This window comes from Saimiri boliviensis, chromosome 12, assembly GCF_048565385.1.
Source record: "Saimiri boliviensis isolate mSaiBol1 chromosome 12, mSaiBol1.pri, whole genome shotgun sequence".
Lineage (NCBI taxonomy): Eukaryota > Metazoa > Chordata > Mammalia > Primates > Cebidae > Saimiri > Saimiri boliviensis.
In genome coordinates, this window is record NC_133460.1 from 71,775,856 (window position 1) to 71,792,994 (window position 17,139).

Below are 17,139 nucleotides of genomic sequence, written 5' to 3' on the forward strand. Positions count from 1 at the left end.
ATGCAGATTGCATCCAAGTTTGGTGTGGACATTACATTTAAAAGCGCAGTCCTGCAAGTCTGTTTCACTCCAAGCTTCTCTGACATGGCTGCCTCTGTCTATTTAAGAGGTACTAAAGAGAAATGATGGAAAATACAATGGAAAATGGAGATGTACCTAATACATCCAACTTTACCTCTATTTTTTTTTCTAATTTAGACAAGTCACTGGCCCTCAATTTTCATGGAAAGAGGAAATTGAGGTAGATTATTTCAAGGTGACTTTCATAATTCCAGTTTCCTCTCATTATTTCAAAAAGATTATCATCATTTTAGTGCAGTATTTTAGAAGCTGATTATTTAAAAAGATGTCAAGATAGCTGTTATTCTGCCTTCATAGTTTGATCTTCCAACTTAGAAAGCTTAGAATCTCTCACCTTGCCAAGAGTAAGGGCTGGGGAAGCTTCTAAATCCTCACTACTGAGTTGTCTATAGAAACAAATATAATATTTATATATCAAACCAATAAACATTTAAAACCTTTTGTAGATCACTTATCATGCTATGATACAAAAAGAATCATAGATGTTTGACAAAGAGTTAAAAGTCTGTTGGAGGAATAAGACAACTACACATGTGTTTACATGCCAAGTACAGGCAAGTAAATATCATGAAAAGAGATAAACATGGTGAGAAAGTTCAAAGGAAGAAGTGGGCCATAAAGAATAAAACAACTTCATGAATATGAAATGAAAATATTTAAGAGAAGACATGAAAATTGGGTATAACTTCAAAAATCAAAATATGGAAAGACTAGCAGTCTTAGAGGCACAGAATTAGAGAAGAGCAAGACAAAATTGGAGAACAGGAAAATGTAGAGTAACTTAGTTGGAACATAATATATGTGGGACTGTTGAACCCATGGGGTCTGGTATCAGTCAGGGTCCCAAAAGAAAACAAAGAGCAAAGGAATTAATTACAAAAGCGTGCATGGGGACTACGGGCATCAAAAGAGAATATCATAATCTGGGGTTCACAGCATTCTGGAGGCAAAGGTACAGGGCTGGAGAATTAACAGGAATCCTGAAAGTGGAGAGAATTGTGTAGAGCAGATCTCTTTGCAAGAAGTAGCTAGGCGCAGTGGCTCACACCTGTAATCTCAGAACTTTGGGAGGCCAAGGTGGGAAGATTGCTTGAGCCCTGGAGTGTGAGACCAGCCTGAGCGACATGGCAAGACCTCATATCTACAATAAATTAACTGAGCATGGTGGCATGGACTACTATAGTAGTCCCAGCTACTTGTGAGTCTGAGGTAGGAGGAGCCCATGATTCCAGGAAGCTGAGGCTGCAGTAATCTATGATTATGCCATTGCTCTCCAGGCTAGGCAACAAAGTGAGACTCCATCAATAAGGAAAAAAAGAAAAGATAAAAGAAAGAAGTCGTGATTTTGGTCAAAAGACACAGTCTGCCGAAGGTGACCTCTCAAAGAGGGAGTGAGCAGAATAAACACCCCAAACTCACTGTTGTCTCTTTCGCCCACCTCCTACCAGGGTTCCCCATTGGCTAAATCCAGTCACAATCCAGAAGGTTAAAGAAGACCCCATATAGAATAGCCTCCCAGAGCAGAGAGCAGGCTAGAGCTAGTAGGCAGTGGATTCCATAGGGAGTGGATCCAGGGGCAAAGGGAGAATCTCTTAGCCTAGGCCCTTCAGACACTGTGGAGCCTCTTACATATTAGCTCCTCGGGGACCCACTCAAAGTCAAAAATGTTTGACTACTGGAGGAAGGGTGGAGAAAGTATTGACTCTGAAATATAAAAAAAGAAAACTGCAAAGCAAAAGCTAATGCACAGTTAAATACATGTGTATAAAGAAAAGCATTATTTCGTCTTCATTGATTCTCACATTTAGTTATCATAAAAGTGTTATTACTTGGAAAACAATTTGTAAGTTAGATTTTCTCCATTTGGAAACATCCTTGAGTTTACAAGATGATTGCTGGGAAGGAACAGCCATCACAAATTAAATGTCAATAATTACATTGGAATAATTGCAATGGAAACATATTCAAATTATTCAAAATTTTTACAGCTAGGTATTTTTATAGAAATGTTTACATATATTATTTAGTTAAATATATACTTAATATTATATTTGACTATAATGTGGTATGGAAAAATCAAAAGTAAGTTTTCCTAGGAACTAAGAAAATTTTTGAGCATATATATGGATATTTATATTTAATTTATTAGATGAGGTGAGACTTTGAAATTTTTTTCCAATAATTATCACATTTACAACTCAGGACAATTAACCTAGTAAGAATTTACTTTTTAATGTAAGCGAGTGGAACATATTATAGAAACTAGTTATAAAGCTATTACAGTCACCCAAATGGGACAAAATAAGGTCTTGAACTCAGGTAGGTATAGAAAGCAGGGGACAGCCATGTACAGAAGTGTAGGGGACCAAGTCAAAGGCCTCAGGAACTGATTGGAGACAGGGGTGGGGAAAAAAGGACAAGTTATTATAAGTTTCCAATATGGTAGATTGTTATGGAAGTCAGGAAGTCTATTCAGAGAAACATGATGAATTGAGCTCCAGAATGATTATTCATTTATTCTTTTTGTAAGTCTATGAAGTGAAAGAAATTTTACTGAGCTTGGCCTATACAGATTAATAAGATATTGTCCAAGCTCTGGAACTACCTAAACCAAATAACTAAAATACAATGTTGAGTTTAAAATACTGCTGGATGGAACAGAGGAAGGCAGAGCAAAACCAATTACAAGAAGAAATCTGAATTTGTAGCAAAGAATCATTCCATACAAAATATCTCTAATTGGAAGTGCCAACAAGCAGAGACCCATTTGGATCTCTCATCTTCCTTATGACAAGACTGAAGATATAAAGAATCTTATACCCGAGGTCCTCCCCTATTTTCAATATCCCAGATCTATTTTTTCTAACTACATCACCATCAATATAAGATTATTGACTACCAGCTGGATTCTGTCTGTCTCTCGGAGTATTCCGTCTAACTTATTTGACACTGGCTCCTGCTACTAAAGAGTAAGGTAAACACATAACACTGGGGACAAATTGATCCAGAGGCTGAATAAAATGGTCAAGATGACCATGAAGCACAAGCTTTCTCCAGCAGACTTCAATAATCCAGGAAGCACAGAGTCACTGATGAAATCAGAGGATAAGGGTGCACACTCAGCTGCAGTGAATGGGAAATTCTGTAGGAACACTTTATATAAAAGCATTCTATATATAAAATAGAGGATCATCATATTCTTATTTTTAAAAAGCCACAAATGCTTTCTGACAATACTTTGCCCTTTGATAATAAATATATCAATCTATCAAGAATTTGTTGAGAGCCACTTGTTTCTTGTGTAGGCAAGCAGTACACAGAATGTATTTGCACATGCAGATCTACACACATCCATTATCCTCGACATCTGGAGCTGTGTGCAATTTCAAAACTTGTGTCAATAATTCTTGAGGACAAGTGTTAAGGGGTGCATGATCTGAGAACCTCAATACTACTCTCACTCCCAATTACACCGACCCCGTCATCACTGTTTATTAGTTCCCAACTGTTCAGCAGATCCAAAGGTGGCTTCACAAGGAAGAACTTGTGGCAGGCAATGCAACAGCCTCCCAGATTCCTCTTCCTGTGGTAGGGCCACACTATGCCTCTCTTCTTCCCCAGTGAAAACTTGTGTGGCTGCTTTAAGGAGCATGACATTTAGCTAGCTATCAGCTGGAAGGGCCTGGCTTAGCTGTCCATGCTAAATGCTAATCATTGATAAGATCTCGTTATTGGTTTCCTTTCATCTTCATTTTATCGTGCTAGGTAATGGAGATTTTATACCATCCATAACAATCCTCAATTTTCTTGTAGTTGTCTAATTATATAAACATGTAATTTAAAACATATATGACATAATAGAAATATTAAATAACTTTCTGTCTCACTGACTGTAACCAGATTGTAAATTTATAATGAATATGTCAATAGACACTGGCCAATATGTTACTGTCAAACCTGTTGGCATCTTATGCAACTTACCGGCAAATTGCTCAGACATATGAACACAAACCTATAAAGCGACAAGATACAATCACTAAGCCTACAGCAAATAGTCTAACACTTGAAAGTAGTCACATTATTAGGGCTCAGCTACACCTGGTTATCTTCATATCATCTCATGTTGATTTTTCTTTGCTACCTACAACAGGTGCTGGATGGTTCTCCCATTGAAGTGACCCTGGCAAAACCAGTGGACAAGGACAGTTATGTTAGGTACACCCGAGGTACAGGTGGAAGGGGTACCATGCTGCAAGGAGAGTATACCTACTCTTTGGGCCAAGTTTATGATCCCACCACAACCTACCTTGGAGCTCCTGTCTTCTATGCCCCCCAGGCCTATGCAGCAATTCCCAGTCTTCATTTCCCAGCCACCAAAGGACACCTCAGCAACAGAGCCATTATCCGAGCACCTTCTGTTAGAGGTAACACCAGTCAGATCTTGCTTCTGTTAGAGGTAACACCAGTCAGATCTAGAGTAATCCCAAGATTTCAAATGATTCGTACTGCAGTAGCCTTAGATACATTTGATGGGTCCACTGGGTGAAAAGCAGTGAAAAAATTTTTATTAAAAATCAAGTATTATATCAATAGTTTCCCTTTAATAGGAGTCTTTTTTACATTACAACTGGTTATTGAAAAAATGTGGTCAGAACATTGTGCAAATGAGCCTAGTGCACAAATTCAAACTTTGCATGGGCTCATAAAATTTGCACAAACTAAAACCTAGTTCCATAATCGTTAGCTTATGTATCACTTGTCCACTATTGTGCAGTCATCTGTGGCTCATTACAACACTTCTGGGATAGACAAGTATAGTTCAGTGGAAACCAACTTCCTTATAGCAAAAATATTTCAAGGCATGTGTGTATTTTATGGTAACTCAGTGACATCATCTTAACATATAAATCGCAAATAATAATAGATATAATATAACAGACATATGAGATATTCTCATCTGACCTCTTCCAAGAAATATGTCTTATACTTTCTTAAAAGCCAAACTATTAAGGAAATCACTGTATTTCTTTAGTACATGGAGAACTAAATAAACACTAACTAGAAAAAAAAAGAACCCTCAACTGGACTGCTAATAAAACAATAAATATTTCACATTTGAATCCTGTAAGAATTCTAAATGTTTGAGCAGTTTTTCAAGCTTCATTTCTTCAAGGAAGCTAGAAAATAAAGAAAGCCTTTATTTTATTTCCAAGAAACTAGCTTATCCCTGTGTTTTTGGTTTCTTCAGATTAGTTCTTCTAGGATGTGGCTAATGCCAGCTGAATCCCAGTTCTATCTTCCAAATACGACATGAATCTGGGCAATTCAATAAACAAACTGTGTATTTAGGTCTATTTTTGGGTTTGACTTAGAAGCAAAGAGGCACATCTAGATTATGTGGAAACACTTACCTTACTACGTTTTACTAATTTTCAGAGGAACTGAATTGATCATCCTAGGAGCTCTAGTCTTCAACAGCCTTAAAAGTTTCATACTCATAATTATTTTGCCCAAAACTGTAATGCAAATGAAATAATCAGGATTTCCTTTAGGATAATTTGTTTATGTGATGATAAATTGTATCATTGAAATATTATGCATTTATAATGTAAAATCACATCATTAACGAATCCATACATCGAATGCAAATTGTCCACCAGTTATAATGTAGAAAAAACCAAACTCCAGTAAAAGGGAAAAAAAATGTCTATCTTATAACAAGAAAATAATCAATGAATAATATTCATGGATGAAGGGAAATCAATTTAATTTTTATCTCTATGCCACCAATAGATCAAAGCAGTAACATGGCAAAACAAAAATCAAAAGGAATCTATGCATGAAACTCAATGGAAATTTAAGCATCACATTGACCAAACATAAGAGAGAGGATGGTGAACTTAAAAGCATGCTTTCTAAATGTTTATTTTCCAGTAAGTCATTGAAGGTGGGATAATTAGGGAAGCCGGAATTTATTTCTGATATACTGATCAGTGACAGTCTCTAAGCAAGACTGATTTCAAAACAAGTGTTTGAATTATGTTGGAATGCTGTAGTAAATACATTTCCAGTCTTTATTAGTCTATAGAAAATGCCAATAAAAGGTTACCTAAAGAAAAAAATTGCAAAATTTCTCTACCAAAACTTTTAAGTTGCTTGTGTACTTATCAGTAGTACTGCACTTATCAATGGTATTGCTTTCTTCTGAAGGCTTTTTTAAAAAAGAGAGAGACATCTATGTTAAACCTTACCTTATGTTGAGTTTCATTACATTAGAATCCTAGAGTTTCCCACCCATCTTCAGGGCAATAATCACCATGAATTGGGCTAACTTTTCCATTACAGTAAGATTCAGGGTGATTTTCTGGTGGTTTGATTCAGTTTAATGCCTTCTTACGTTCCTAGAAATTTACATGAATGTACCTGTAGGGGCTGCGGGAGTGAGAGGACTGGGCGGCCGTGGCTATTTGGCATACACAGGCCTGGGTCGAGGATACCAGGTCAAAGGAGACAAGAGAGAAGACAAACTCTATGACATTTTACCTGGGATGGAGCTCACCCCAATGAATCCTGTCACGTTAAAACCCCAAGGAATTAAACTTGCTCCCCAGGTAGGTAATGTTATTCCAGAAGTAGTTTCTTTAAGTTGTGCCAACGAGCATCATTCACTTTTATCACATGAATTGATCCCTACCCAAGCTATGGATTTTTTTTTTTTTAACGTATAAAACATCCAATCAACATGATACACTTTGAGCAAATGCTGGACATTGGGTGCCGTTATGCTATTATAGGCCCTTACTCTTTTTTTTTTTAAACCATGAAGTTTAACACCTTGAACAATATTCCACTGAAAGGCAAAGAACCTTAGAGCTATTAAGAATTATCAGCCTCGGCTGGGCGCGGTGGCTCAAGCTTGTAATCCCAGCACTTTGGGAGGCTGAGGCGGGTGGATCACGAGGTCAAGAGATCGAGACCATCCTGGTCAACATGGTGAAACCCCGTCTCTACTAAAAATACAAAACATTAGCTGGGCATGGTGGCACGTGCCTGTAATCCCAGCTACTCAGGAGGCTGAGGCAGGAGAATTGCCTGAACCCAGGAGGCGGAGGTTGCGGTGAGCCGAGATCGCGCCATTGCACTCCAGCCTGGGTAACAAGAGCAAAACTCCGTCTCAAAAAAAAAAAAAAAAAAAAAAAAAAAAAGAGAGAGAGAGAATTATCAGCCAATAACCTATATGAAAATAAAATGAGGCAAAGACCCCATCTCAGAATAAATGTCTATTGTGTGTGAGCCAGGTTGTTTGGCAAATGAAGAGTATTATGGCAGGGCCCTGAATAAACCATGTAGGACATCTTTTCTTGGAAATAGTGTATCTAAGGGAAAACTCCACCATGATATCTAGGTGAATATCTACGTTTACTACAAGATGTCATCAGTCATACCAAATTAACTCTTCCTCAATAGTTATATTTGGGTAGTGCCATTACAGTGAATTTTTATTGTGTTTATTTAACAGTTCTGAGTTTCCATACTTCAGAATTAGCCTGTGGTTTTTATTATTGGAAAATTAAAATTTATAAAAGTTCTGATATGGAAACTGACTCCCAGGTTTAAAAATAAAACAAATCAGGGTCTATGCTAACCCTGAAACTGTTCCCTGTGGGAGTGTTATAGGTGCTGATCTCTCTGAAATACATTTTGGCTGAATAACCAGAGTTACAGTTTGTGTATCTTCAAGGAAACTTCCCTACTCCCATGCCAAAGGTATACGCACCACATGTATGGTAGGAGCCCTTATAATTTTCATCAAGAATAAAATGTGGTTTTCTAAAAGCTCATTTTGGGTAATTGTATTACGGGATTTCTGGCTGTCTTTTATCTACAAATTAGTTTATCTAAGGATTCTGCTAACCCTACCCAGGCAATTAAAAAACAAAGAGAATGCCTATCAGAGTGCTAAACAGCCATCATTTGTTTGTTCACAAAAGATTTAGTAAGCTTCTCTTATGCACCCTGTAGTGCGCTAGGTGCTGGAGATGTAGAAGTAAATATAACAAAATACCTCTCATCAAAAATCAGATGGCAATTCAGTGGGGAAAAAAATTGACATGTAAACATATAATTATAATGAAATCTGGTAAGTGATATGATGAAGTTTGTTCAGAAAATACAAAAGCTAGTCATCCAGTTTCTCTTGGGTTAAAACCCAAAACAAAGAACCTGATTCAAGTACTGAAATACTTATAAATCTTTCAAGAAAATAAAAAATAATAGTCACAAATTCTGTATAACAGTAATTCTGAGTGCTGCTATAATATAAAGAGATCTCTTTGTTTTACATTAAACTCAAGCTAGAAATTCATCATGTTTTATATTAATATGTAGGTAATAATCTCTATCAATTAATAAAAGTTCTTTAATTTGTCTCTGAAATTCTACAACTAGAGCTTAGACATGAAGACCATGCCACCACCTATATAGATGGGGCCTAAACAACCCCAAAGTAAAGTTACAAACTTCCAGCCAAAAGCAGAGAGACAAGCACTGCCCTACAAAGTCAGCAGTGAGAGCTGGCACTCTTTCCACCAGGGTTTGCTCACCTGGCATGAACAGGCAGGCATAATATCTACCAGAAAAAGCTCCTTTATTATTGCCCAAGAACTGTAGAGAATGCTCTGAGGATGACAAGACATCCTACACAACAAGAGTATTAAAAAGAAAATGTCAATAGAGAAAATAGGAACAATCTACAAATTAATAACCTGGAAAATGTCATGCTATTGCAGCTGGGTTTGTTAGCACAAATTAAGTAAGAAACCCCAGAGACCCATTCTGGGGCATTGTTCTGTCTTATAGTTATTTTCTCAGCCTGATGCCCTGTTTTGCACAGTCTACTAAATCTGCTGACTAAAGAGAGCATCAGGACCTCTGGACAACCAAAAATGGCTTCAGAATAAAGAAACTATGAATCTTTAGAAAATATTCAGTTTGGAGTAATTACAGAAGAGAAAAACATACAGGAGGATGCTAAAAAGCATATTGTCATTAAGAAAAAAAAAGCCAGAAGTAGTGTCTTACCAAGCAAATAAAAACATCGCAACTGTCAACTCCCATCTAGGAATGCTCAATAAATTCCAATCCATTAAACTTTTCAATTCTACTTTTATAAAATTGTGAGATTAAAACCTTATGACAAATGACATGAAAGAAAAATATATTGTTAGGTTATCATCTCTAAATCATTATAAACCCAGAGATTGAGGGTAACAATGAGTAAATCTATACATACAGTATTGGAGCAATAATTATACATACATATATATATATATATATATATATATATATATATATACACCAAACAAGTCATAAAAGTAAGCTTTTGGTAAAAAGTTACAGCTGAAGTACTAAACTAAAAACATATTACAGTAAATGGTGTGAAAGTTATTTTTATGAACTGATAGACCTAACATTTGTAATGGAGTTCAAATTGAGTTCATCTTAAATTTTATGAGTCATTAAACTATGTGGCATTTTATATCTTCTGATATTAGCTTGAACTCCGAAGATTAGTGTTTAAAAACCTGAAAACTTGGGAAATAATGTGAATGTGTCATTTGAGGGGAAATAACATTTTTTTTAATTCTTATAGATATTAGAAGAGATTTGTCAGAAAAATAACTGGGGACAGCCAGTGTACCAGCTGCATTCCGCTATTGGACAAGACCAAAGACAGCTCTTCTTATACAAAATAACCATCCCTGCTCTAGCCAGCCAGAATCCTGCAATGTGTGTAACTTCTCCAAATTCCTCACCATTTTGATTTTAGAGCAGGACACACTTCTAAAAATTAAGTGCATTTAGTCACCGTCTAAACAAGATACTCAGGTCTACCACTGACTCATTTTTCTTTAAGTGCAAACACTGAGATATGTAGTTGGGATGTGCCAGCTATGAAACCAGCACATAAAGGCCCCCAAATTTTATATATACAATGAAGGTTGTGTAGCATCACCAACCAGTGGAAAACAGTAATGTAAAATGCAATAGAAATAAAAAAACTATAGCCCATTCTTGGCTGGGCATGGTGGCTCATGCCTATAATCCCAGCACCTTGGGAGGCCAAGACAGGTGGATCACTTGAGGTCAGGAGTTCAAGACCAGCCTGGCCAACATAGTGAAATCTTGTCTCTACTAAAAATACTAAAATTAGCTGGGTGTGGTGGCAGGCCCCTGTAGTCCCAATTACTTGGGAGGCTGAGGCTAGAGAATTGCTTGAACCTGGGAGCTGGAGGTTGTTGAGATTGTGCCACTGCACTCCAGCCTAGGCAACAGAGCAAGACTCCATTTCAAACAAACAAACAAAACCATAGCCCATTCTTTTATCTGTGCAGTGTTTAGGTTGAATAATATGACATTACCACTTTTATACATAATAACACAATGGCCCATCATTTAAATTTTGGACCAAGTATATGACCTCTCTGTTAGTAGATATCACCTCCTGAAATTTACCTTGAACCTGTATTTCTATATATTTTAGGAAGAATTTGTTTCACTTTTGCTTTAGAAAAGCCATGTAGTGAATTACTTGTATGTCCCAGTAATGTCATCAACCACTGATGTTCTAGATCGATTTGTAAATATTCCTACATGCAACCTATATTTAGAAGCTTTAACAGCAAACAGAATGAAAAATACCCAAGCAAAATACCACCATCCAGTCATCTAACAAAGCTGATAGTGCCTTAGGTTTTCACCTGACTCAACTGTACCAGTTTAAAAATGCCTACCCTGACTGATTTGCTTTCCAGCCACCCTTTCACACCTCCAAAGCTGAGTGCCTATGTGGATGAAGCAAAGACATACGCAGCCGAATACACCCTGCAGACCCTGGGCATCCCCACCGATGGAGGCGATCCTGGCACCATGGCTGCTGCTGCTGCTGCTGCTACTGCTTTCCCAGGTATGGGGAAATTATGTCAGAATTGGCACCTTTCAGAGAGTATTAGGGAAACCCTAATGAGTGACCCACTAAAGCATGAGGCAAGAAAATCAAGCTGGGCAGCAGAGTGGGTTCTGGTCTCGGCCCAGCTTTAAACGGCTGTGTGATCTGAATGAGTCAGTCTCTCTGAGTCTGGTTTGTTTTGGTTTTTACTTTTAGTAAGAGAGTTTGAGACTGCCTATGGATAGATGATGTTTATTGGAGCTCTTACTGTGTGCTAGGCATTCACCTAAATGGTGAGGAAGCATTATAATATCTTAGTAATGCTCATGACACCACCAAGAGTTGGGTTTCATTAGAAAGCCCATTATGAAGATGAAGAACCCAAGTATAGAAAGATTAAGTAATTTGCCAATGGCAATTAGCTTTTCAGCAATCCTTTCTCCCTCTCCAATCTTCAATCTACTTTTATTAATTTTATTTCCAAAAAGATTTTAAAGTCAAAAATTATATGAGAGTGAGGAACAGACAGAAATATTTTCAATATGTGAATAATCAGGGCTCAACTCAATTTATCTGTTCTATAATATTGGTCTGGGGCATATGCTGATTGCTTAAAGCAAAGCCTATCTGTAGCTCAACAATGCCTTCAGAGGTCACATTTAAAAGACTTGTCCCCATTTATTATGTACTCACAACAAAGGCTAATAATTAAAAATGAATCCTTTAGAGATTAAAGGGAACCAGGCAAGAAAGTTGTTTAGAAAACTTTTTCTCACTGAAAATTTTTTATCCGTTTTTTTTAGTAAAAGCTCATTTCTATTTAAGAAATCTGTCATTCTGACTTGTCATTGTGTCAGTATGTGCCCCATAAGTCCAAATTGGATTTTTAACTAGAATTGATTAATTAATTCATATATTGCTCATGTGTAGGTGTGAGAACTTTTATGTTCCTCACACCACTGCATCTGGGACTTGCTCCCAGTTATGTTTTTTTGTTTGTTTGTTTTGTTTTTTCTCAAAAGTTGTGAATAACTCCTCCATTCTGGCAAACAAGGCTAACACTAATAATGTTTCACATCTGAAAGTGACCTCAACCCTGGCTTTGTTTCTCTGTAAGAACTTGGAAACACTCTGTGGTGAGTCCTTTGGAGGTTACCAAGCAAACAGCTGACACTACAGAGAGTAAGGTCCTTCCTGGGCAGTGTGGGGCCAGCAGCCGGTGCTTGCTTTCCACATCACAGGATGTTTACATGACCACTTACTCAGGACACATGCCAGGGCTTTCTTAGAGAAAGTTGAGCCCTCATCTTATAGAAAGCTGCCGCCAAAGACGCCTAACAAATGTACTATAAAACTAATGAGCTACTGTCAGGAGAATAAGTTTGCTTTCACATTGGAAATAATTTGCTTTTACCCAAGAATGTTTTACCTTATTCTCATTTCTATTGGCTTCTGTGAGAAGTTAAAAATATTTGGGGTATGAGCGTTGTCTTGGGAATGCCTAAGGATCTGAGAGCCTCTCGTAACTGCTGTGGAGTCAAGCAAAGAATAATAGGCACCAAGGGAAGGATTGATTTGAAACATAAACATCCTGACACTTAACAAATTGATCAAGTTGAAAAAGAAAATTCAAAATCCTTAAAGGTAAAACCTGTGCCATGAACACATGCATGCATGCATGCACACACTTGCACAATTATGTTACTTACTTACTTAGAAATACTGTTTCCAAATTTATGAAAATAACTGTTAACACATGTCTTCTATCCTGGGAAAATGGAACAAACTTCACTAGTGCATTAATCAGCAGTACTGACCAAAGTGAATGCTCCAAGCGTATTCAATTTTTGTTCAAAATAATCCAACCAGCTTCCTGCCACCACTTTCTGAGAAGCCACCAGAAAAAAATCAATGTGTCTGGGGTTGGGCAGGCTTCTACCGCACATAAACCAGACGGGGTTTAAGACAACAGCAACAACAACAACAACAACAACAAACTACCTATTTGTACTTAAGTATACTTCTCTCTTTCTCTTGTTATCTTTTACAGTTTTTGGATCATCTCAGAAATATTCAGGTTTTAGACTAAAACAATACAGAGAAATAATGTTTTAGATAGTAGCTACTATGCTTTCTTCTACAAAAGTGAATGCTCATCCACTAGACCACAATGCTAACATGAAAGCACATAGATTATTTTTTTAATTTTCAGGCACTTTGGTTCTCTGAGGGGGAGAACCAGCATCAGGGCCTCTGAACACACCAAGCACAGGCTTGATGAGGCACTTGGGAGATAATAAGGTGCTTTTGCCATTCTTGGTTAGATTTAAACATGGACAGGTTAGGCATTTGCTTTTAAGGTATTATGGAGAAGCACATTTAAACTTTATAGTATTTCTCCTACTGTCTCCCAGTCTCTATACATCTTCTTGGGTAAAGGCAAATCTTTTTTTTTTTTTATTGCATTTTAGGTTTGGGGGTACATGTGATGAACATGCAAGATTGTTGCATAGGTACACACATGGCAGTGTGGTTTGCTGCCTTCCGTCCCCTCACCTGTATCTGTCATTTCTCCCCATGCTATCTCTTCCCACCTCCCCACCCCCCCACCCCTCCCCAATTTCCCCCCAACAGACCCCAGTGTGTAGTGCTCCCCTCCCTGTGTCCATGTGTTCTCATTGTTCAACTTAAGTTTCATTGAGGCCGGTGTGGGGTTGCAAGAGAACTAGTCCTACAGAGCCCCACCTCCTCACATACCATGCCCAGCTAACCCTTCAATCACTCTTTCTCATTTATAAATTCAGAGGCCCTCAAATAGTTATAAATCACAAGCTTTAATCAACTCAGCATCCTGTTAAGTTTCTCTTCCTTGGACCCAATCCCAAGCATCTTTTAAGTATAAAGTGATTCTGGCACAGGTGGTTGACCCTACTTTTGGGAACCTTGTCCTAGGACTTTGTAAATGTCATTTAAAATCACTGAGTTAACATACTGTGTCCCTAATGGCACTTTAAAAATATATATATATTAACTTTTAGCTTTAAGCAATATGTTAAATATTCGTATTTCTAAAAAAAGACAATAAGCCAAAAGGGAGCAAATGTGAATTCCTTTCATGAAGTTTTCTCTGCATCTTCCTCCAGGATATGCTGTCCCTAATGCAACTGTGTCTGCAGCCCAGCTCAAGCAAGCAGTAACCCTTGGACAAGACTTAGCAGCATATACAACCTATGAGGTCTACCCTACTTTTGCAGTGACTGCCCGAGGGGATGGATATGGCGCCTTCTGAAGATACTTTTTAAATTTAAGAATAAGACACACAAAACTCTATTTAAAAAAGTAAATAAACCTCTAACTCAGTCCCCTAATGATCATAGTAATATCTTTCCTAAAGAAATGTCTTTCCAGAGACAGTATAGCTTACACCAGTTGTAGAATCATGAAGTAGGAATGTTATTCTGAAATGAAACCAAATGTTAAAGAGCCTTTTGTTTAACAGAAAGCTGGAGAGCCACTGCCCCAAAAGTTGTTCTTCCAGTGATCCTGAGTGTTTAGGGAATATGTTTACAAATCCTGCCAGGGTGGCAAGAGAGCTTTTAGCTGGCAAGGGTTGGGAGAGACGGAGCAGTCCTAAGCAGTCACTAACAACCAAGGAAGCCAAGTAAATGCCAGAGTCTTACCTCTGGCTCATAGCTGCTTTTGTGATACACAAAGTCATAAAGAGGAAAAGGGAAGGTAGAATGCATTTTCAAAATGCATTCACCATGGCCCACTCTTTGGGGCATGATTGCAGGCCTGAGCTCATGAAAGACTGTTCAAGATTTTGTGGATTCAACCTCTCTTCAGCCTGAAAATTACATCCAGTCAATTTGTCATAGATCAGGATCTTCCTGTCCCCTGCAACCCATGGGGACTTCCTAGAAATAGATATGATGTGATTAATGCAGATATGGTTAAAACAAATCCAGGTCCCACTGTTTATTCAGCTAATTAGTCCACACCTATATTTCCCTAGAACTCCTACCTCTTCCAATAATCATGCCAACATGAAATGACTTTTTCTAATTTAAAATGTTTTGACTTGTTCATATTGATTTATTTTCATCATCTAAGACTCATTTTTCTCCTACCTAATATTATAAAAAATGTAAATCAGATATACAGAATATCATTTATGATACTTCTTCCTATTCAGCAAATTGACTGAAAAGTCATTTTAAAGAGAGAAGTGCAGATTTACTATCATTTCGTTAATATTTTTGCAATATCCACCCCACCATCTAGTATTCAGAGACAGTTATATTAACTTGGGGTTAGCCTTGAATTATCTAACTGATTTATTTTAAATCTGCCAGGAAATCCTCTATCTTTCCTTCCTTTTTCTTTCAGTGAGTATCAGGCAGATTCACCATGCCTCAGTCCTTTTGTCTTGAAGCTGCCACAGAAAAATCTTAAATCAATCATTGCTGATTAGAAACTCTTTCAATCAGCATGGGTGTCATTTACCAAAATCCCCCTAGAGTCCTGGACCTCTTCTCCAGGAACATCTGATGATGAAGAGAGGGGAGCAACAGCACTACGAAACCTGGAACAGAGGTAAAGAGAAGGCACTACTTTCTTGCCATATTTGCAAATGAATGCTTTATTCAAACTTAAATAATCTAAGTCCAACAGCAAACACCTATTACTCCTACTTCAGCCTCATTCTTGGTTTAAGATACAGTACTACAATTTTCATTTTTTAAAATCCCTTGGCCCTTACAAAAATCTACAGAAAGCAAAGGAAAACATTAATACAAAGACAGAAAATTTTGCCAACTCCTTAATGGAATCCTGTGATCCAAAAGCAGACCAGATTCTAATCAAAATCAGGTAAATTTCAATCACAATTAAAAGTACTTGTAATATTTCAGTTGTACTAACTCCAGTGAGGTAACAAAGGCTTCAAGGCTACAACTGAAAGTCGGAAAGGCCCTGTGCTTTCTGTTATACATTTAGCTTCTAATATTTCTTAAGACAGTAGTTCCCAAAGTAAGCTGTACAACAGAATCATCTGGAGAGCTTTTAAAAATGCTAATGCCAATATGGTATCTCATAACATTTACATCAAAATTTCTTTGGATGGGTGCCTGGCGTCAGTATTTTTTAATGATCCCTAGGTGATTTCAATATGCACCTAGGTTTGGGAATTGCTATATTCTTGTATTTATACTCTATTTCTTAATTTCTTATTTTGTTTCACTTTTGTTAAATAGAAAAATGCAATTAAAAATCTTCTAAGTTAAAACAAATAGCCAAATCATACTTATCCCATTAACAGTATGAATTTAAAAGTAATTTATGTAGGCTTGAAACTAACTCTAAAAAGGAGAAAGTAAAACAACTTTCTCCTAAAGCAATTCTTAGATTCAAATTTATACTCTCCCAGAGATCTGCTTTTATTCTCAAAGATAGTAATTACATTGACATACAAATGTCCATTGGGGCGGGCAAATTTTTACTCAGTCTATAAAAGCATTCCAAATTCTAGGAGCGGAAGTTCTGACTTTCCTTAAAATCTTTGAAAATAAATAGCAAAGAGTATTTATTATCAGATGGCTAGTCAATGCAGATTAGGTTTGATTCGAAGAAGTTTTAAATTTAATCAAAATGAAAAAAATAGTTAATACTGGAATTTCTTTATGAGAAAAAAATTCATTATTCTGGATAAAGTCATAATTGCTTTTACACAAGATTAAGAGCAAACACCCAAACATACAATAATATCAAAGTATCGAGAAAATTACCACGGGAACATCATCTCAAGTTATCACACCATTTACCTCCCTAGAGCCAGTTTTGTACAAATAGGTAGATGTGGTTTTGTTTTTTTTGCTAAAATTTTACTTTATTTTAGTAGTATCTAAGGAATACTTTGAATTCCATTAAAATATATTCATAGAAACTGTTAATGTGTCTACCATGCCATATGTTTATTTTTACTTTCCCCCAAGTCAAGTAGATAGAGAAAGTCCTGCTGCTGTTAAGTTTAAAATTATTAAGAAAATTGGCTTTTTTAAATTGCTGGTAGAACCAAAGGCTAATTTTGCATAAGGTTTATATTTTTAGAC

At 36.9% G+C, this 17,139-nt stretch overlaps 1 protein-coding gene across 8 annotated transcripts in view; it reads left to right on the forward strand.

Moving 5' to 3' along the window:
* Window positions 1–16,358, forward strand: part of A1CF (APOBEC1 complementation factor) — a 75,781-nt gene extending 59,423 nt beyond the window's left edge. For 7 of the 8 annotated variants that reach the window (XM_039465328.2, XM_003922446.4, XM_074382516.1 and 4 more), the window contains 5 exons: window positions 4,232–4,505; window positions 6,487–6,692; window positions 9,734–9,870; window positions 10,896–11,047; window positions 14,173–16,358. In XM_039465328.2, the coding sequence (XP_039321262.2) occupies window positions 4,232–4,505; window positions 6,487–6,692; window positions 9,734–9,870; window positions 10,896–11,047; window positions 14,173–14,318 (915 nt within the window). In that variant the 3' untranslated portion in view covers window positions 14,319–16,358. The remainder of the gene's footprint in view (window positions 1–4,231; window positions 4,506–6,486; window positions 6,693–9,733; window positions 9,871–10,895; window positions 11,048–14,172) is intronic. The other variant, XM_010333312.3, reaches the window with a different exon arrangement.
* Window positions 16,359–17,139: the final 781 nt, after the last annotated feature.